This window comes from Cynara cardunculus, unplaced genomic scaffold, assembly GCF_001531365.2.
Source record: "Cynara cardunculus var. scolymus isolate 2C unplaced genomic scaffold, CcrdV1 Un_Scaffold_1659, whole genome shotgun sequence".
Lineage (NCBI taxonomy): Eukaryota > Viridiplantae > Streptophyta > Magnoliopsida > Asterales > Asteraceae > Cynara > Cynara cardunculus.
In genome coordinates, this window is record NW_020200825.1 from 81,707 (window position 1) to 87,434 (window position 5,728).

At 36.4% G+C, this 5,728-nt stretch overlaps 1 protein-coding gene across 1 annotated transcript in view; it reads left to right on the top strand.

Moving 5' to 3' along the window:
• LOC112502608 overlaps positions 1-5,728 on the top strand; it is a 39,711-nt gene that overhangs the window by 4,995 nt on the left and 28,988 nt on the right. The window contains exons 2-3 of the mRNA XM_025106561.1: positions 771-1,061; positions 3,813-3,943. Coding sequence (XP_024962329.1) covers positions 771-1,061; positions 3,813-3,943 — 422 coding nt within the window. The remainder of the gene's footprint in view (positions 1-770; positions 1,062-3,812; positions 3,944-5,728) is intronic.

Genomic DNA, 5,728 nt, shown 5'->3' on the forward strand with positions numbered 1-5,728 from the left:
TATTATATGAAACAATTTCACAAGATTAAACAATTTCATGAAAAAATTTCATAAGATTAAACAATGAAATCGACAAATGAAGGTGGTTTGCACGGTTTACACAAATGAAGGCGGTTTTCATATGATCACTCCTATATATATATAGGGTTGGGTTCACGTGAGACCAAATGTTTTTCGTGAGACCGGTAAGACCAATTTATGTTCATTGATCAAATTTATGAATTAATGATCTAATGGTTGCAAAGTTGCAAGGTGGCAATTTCGTAATTAGTGAGAAGTCTCGTGGCGTTTATAAATGTTCAGATCTGACGATTGTAAATCTAATCCAAGAGTTGAGAATTGGTCTTACGGGTCTCATGAAAAATCATTGGTCTCACATGATCCCAAGTCTATATATATATATATATAAAGTTGGGTTCACGTTAGACCAACCTGTTTTCATGAGAATCGTGAGACCACAAAATAATACTAAAATTTCACAACAAAACATTGTGAAAGTAAAAAAAACTTCGAACTTTTACGGTAAAAATGCCGTGAAGGTTATCTTCATAGTATTTTACTGTGAAAGTTCAATGTTATTTAGGTGGTGTTACATTTCTTATAAAAACAGTTTGGCCTAATCCCACTTATATATAGATATATATGTATATATATGTATATATATGTGCAGACACATGCAGAGACGCTTATAGATAGATAATTTCAACTTCCACTTCTCTGTCTTCATATTTGTTTCCTTTGCAGTTGTTTTCTGTACATTCACTTGACAGAGACGATGCAGCCTCTTTTGGTGAAACTTTCTTATTCTTCTTCATCTTCGCTCACTATTTTCTTGGTTTCTTTTCTTTTGGTGGCTGATCGTAGCGGAGCACGGGTGACGCTGCCGGCAAATGTGACCGTGCCGGCAGTTATAGCATTTGGGGACTCAATAGTGGATCAAGGGGCCAACAATAATCTACACACTTTTATTAAAGCCAATTTTGCTCCCTACGGAAAGGATTTTGTTGCCGGAATACCAACCGGAAGATTTTCCAATAATAAGACACCGGCGGACATGCTCGGTAAAGCCTGCATTTTCAACATTTTTTATGACTTAATTACATGCATGCATTAATTTTTCTCTTCAATTTATTTGTTTTTTTGCTGGCTTTTTACAACATAAGTGAGTGATGGGCATTTCTTTTCTACTAGCTTTTTCTTAGGGGCTGTTTGTTTGGCTCTTAATGGTTACATTAAAAGCCAACCTCTTAATCGGTAAGAGGTCAAGGTTGTTTGGCAAAAAAAATGGCTCTGAATGGTTACATTTTCCCTTTTAACCATTTTGCATCTAAGGGGTCTCTAAACCATTCAGACTTCTCTTTTTCCATATTTGCCCTCTCTCCCAACATTCCTCACACATCGCTCACAGCCCCTCCCCCCACCCTACGATCGCCGCCGCCTCGCCGCCGCCGCTCGTCGCCGCCTCTTGTCGCCGCCTCACGTCGCCGTCTCCGGTCGCCTTCCACAGCCTCCTTACTGCTGCGTCCTCTCCTGTCTACGGTTTGCATCTAGTCGCCGCCGCTCGTCGCCGCCTCACGTCGCCGCCTCACGTCGCCGTCTCCGGTCGCCTTCCACAGCCTCCTTACTGCTGCGTCCTCTCCTGTCTAGGGTTCGGTTTAGGGAATTTAACATTTTTCTTTGGAAATTGATGGTGTTTATTGCTAATTTTCTTTTTAGAATTGATTGTATTTCTTGAGGGTTAAAATGGTAATTTGTTGTCATTCAGAGAACAATTACCAAACAACCTTGTTTCATTCAGCATTTAACCCTTCTGATCCTCTTAGCCATTCTAACCTCTTAACTATTCTGAACTAAATCATTCATCAACTGCCAAACAGCCCCTTAGACTGCTTTCTAATACAATAAATGAAAAGGGATTTACTTGATGATACACATACGTAAACTATCAGTGTCAAATAACCTACTTTTCGTAATTCAGAAGTTTTGCTTCAAACAAAAAACTAATATTTAACGGTGTTTAGTTAGGGGTTGTTTGTTTATCTCTTAATAGTTCTATTAAGAGGTAATCTCTGAATTGTTAAGAACTGAATCTTGTTTGGCAAAAAAAAATCTACCTCTTTAATAGTTCTAAAACCCTCGGAATGATTTTGTATCATGGATTTCTCTTAACCATTAAGAGCCCTAATTTCATTGTACACAATTACCAAACGATTATATTTCATTTTGTACTATATCATGAGAGTCTTTAATAATTCTGACCACTTAATCATTCTGCACCAAACCATTCAGCAATTGTCAAACAACCCCTTATACGTCTACGTTTACAAGTCGTTGAGTTAAATACATTATATGCATTAATGCTTCAAAAGATTGATGGTAAAAGTTGTAACTCTTCATATTTATTGACATTGAACGAGAGAATAAATACTCTGGAGATACAGAGAGTTGACGGTTTTAGTTTTTGACATCCAACTTCTTAAGAAGTGAAATATCAATTGAAAATAGCCTGGCGAATCTTTTATCGAAAACTAAAACAAATCTATAAAATTTTGTAAATACGCCAAAAAATCTAGTTGATGGACGAATATTCTGGTACTAGGTACCCCTTGTTTTGAAAGTCCCAGATCTATATTTCTTTTCAACTCTCAAAAGCATTTCGTTGCTTACCATGCCCATTCTCGTCTCTCGTTGTGCCCAATTATTCACTAATATTTGTTCGTATAAACTATATTCTAATTCACTGATGGATTATCGACAGTTTTGGCTGTCGATGATAGTCCGGTTTTAAGTAGTGTGTCGTTTCCTCCACATAAGGAAAAAGATGCAAAAAACTTAACCAAAAATACAACAAAACAAGGCAGAAATATCTAGACAACATGTTAACCAGAAGGTGGCCATGAACGGAGGCATGGATATATCGCAATTATTTTAAGATAATTTATATAGAAGTGTTAAAATTATATAGAAGTGTTAAAATTTGACGAGTATATATCGAACGTGCACCAATAGATGAATACTAGAAGTTCCATTCCTCATTCGATTATCAGAATCTTAAAATATAAACGTATTAACAGACTAATTAAAATGAGAAAATCAAAACAATAGGTTTTAGATAACCTGCAAACCATATATAATAATGGCTAATTCACTAAACAATGACAAACAATTCAAACTCAAGATCTATAAAATATCGTCCATGATTTTCAACAACTTTTTACGACAATGATGGGATGGTGGCGGTTTATATAAGCAGCATTGAAGTTCCTGATGCTCATGGAAATTCATTGCATTTCAATTATTTTACATGTTACATCCATCTTGAATGATGGAGTCGACGTTTATCTCCTAGCTACTTCACTAGTGTGATCCACAATATTTCGTGTTGATATCAAATTTCTGGATTCTCATAAATGGCTGTTATATCTTTAAAGGATGGTTAATTTGTTCACTAATACAAGGAAATTAGCCTCTAAGTTCCACTTAATACTTAAAAATTTCAATTCTTAGAAGACTTGAAAAACCTTGTTTTGAGATCTTTGTCATCTAGATATTAGTGTGATGTTTTAATTCAACCGAATAAACGTATGTGTTAGTCTCTTTCGTTTGGTCCAAAACCTGGAGTTCGAGTAGGAATGACTTTCATTGTGCTTCCGATCAGTAGCTGAAGGCAAAGAATTCTTGTTTGCTTTAGCCTGTTTTAACTAATTTAGTTTAGACTTTGTACTTGATTAATATTGCAATTTGCATACTACTATAGGGTACTTATTCTTTTGGGGTAAATTGTAATAAGCATATTTCCATTGGCTTTTCAGTTGAACAACTGGGAATAAAAGAGATTATGCCAGCATATCTTGATCCATCCCTTGAGGATAAAGAGCTTCTAACTGGTGTAAGCTTTGCATCTGGCGGCACAGGATTTGATCCCCAAACTTCCCAGCTAGCGGTAATCGCCCTTATTTTTTGAATACACTTACTTTTCTACAGTTTTCGATTTCCTTCCAGACCTATAAACTCATAAGAAGACGAGTAAATAATTTTCCGTAAATTGAGCAATCGAGGGGGTGAATCGGGTTGACGCACCTCTGGGAGAGGGGAAAAAAAGGAATTTGGACTTGGTATCTTTAGATTATCCTGCCTGATCTTGGTTACGTACTTTTATATTAATTTTGCAATACCATCTATTAGAGGAAGGGATATGGTATATATTATTTTTGCTTAGAATATTAGGTGTATATTTGTTGCATCTCCTTCGTTTATTTAGTGTCCTATTTACGTAAGTTCTGCTCCTGGACGCTGAAGGGAAGGAACAGACGCCATGACCAATTGCCTATGTGAAATGAAAGAAAGCATTCTCCTGTAAATTAGCCTCTAAGGTATCAATGCGATTACCAAGAAGAAGAGCGCATTTCTCTCTCTATTCTTCATTACCCATTAACAGTCAATCCTGAAATTTGATTCTTGCCATCTTGTTTCCCATGTTAAATGACGGTACTACCAAAATCTTTAAGATCTTTGTCATGATCTCTACCTACTATTTTTGCATCCTTCTGATGGAGGACAAATAAAAAATATGTCCAATTATCTTGCAAGATAACAACTACCATGAATTGGATTCCTAGATGGGACCATAACAAAAGTGGCGAAGGGCACACAGTAAACTGTTTTATATGCTTGTGGATTGGATTTATAGTACTCTCAACCAGCTGTCAACTTGATAATGTAAAATATATGTGGGATGACCTCTGTGAACGTTTGTCAATTACCCGGATTCACGAATTGACGTCCCGACCGGCTTAGCAATTGCAAGCAACGTAAACAATCAATCGGTTGTTGTTAATTATGGTGAATTAAAGGAAATGTGGGACGAACTAGCTAGGCACTCGAATGTTCCCAACTTGTACATGCCAAGGTATACACTTTCTTGTTTCAAATTTGTTGATGATGGACTAATGTCGAATCAAAAAACGGCCTTTGCTAAAGCCATAACGGAAGAACATCATCTCATCATTGCCCGTGCCTAAGTGAACACATTTGATGTTGGTTTTGTTACAGAAGGGCTTGCGAGGGGTTGCAGATATTGCTAAGGTGGATAATGACCCAAACCCAATGGATAAGTACTCACCATGGTAATTCTAGACAGCAAAAAGAGTAATATTTTCAGCTTACTAGTTTACCCCGGTGGTGGTATTATGAGAATCATGTAGGTGGTAAGGCATCAGTAGTTGAGGTCATGGGCAGATCTAATGCACGTACTATGAAAGTGATGCAGTATGAAGGCGCAGATGGGCCGACAGACATCTAAACCCAAAAAGTGACGAGTTTTTACAATGGAACGCTCAAGGATTTTATGAGAATCACTGAAAGGAAATTTTATTGATCAAAAAGTGTCTTCAATGAAAAATCAAAAAGGTCCTTAAATACATACAAGAATTATCCTAATTAAACTAGGAAAATAAAAGATAAATACTTATCTAAAATAAGTAAAGGAATAAAATGTTGGAATAGTTAAATGTCAAAAAACTTGGATTAATTTTATGTTTTATCTATTATTTAATTATGTAAGAAAAGGAGTGTCATGGGACACGTAATATGTATGCATGCAGTTAGTTTTACTAGGGAAGTTATAGGAGTCDGTTATGGCATCCCATGCCAACCGACGTAATGCTTATCCTTGCACCGGTTCATCAAGTATAAATATGGATCGGTTGCTTCATTGTAAGTGCAGTCT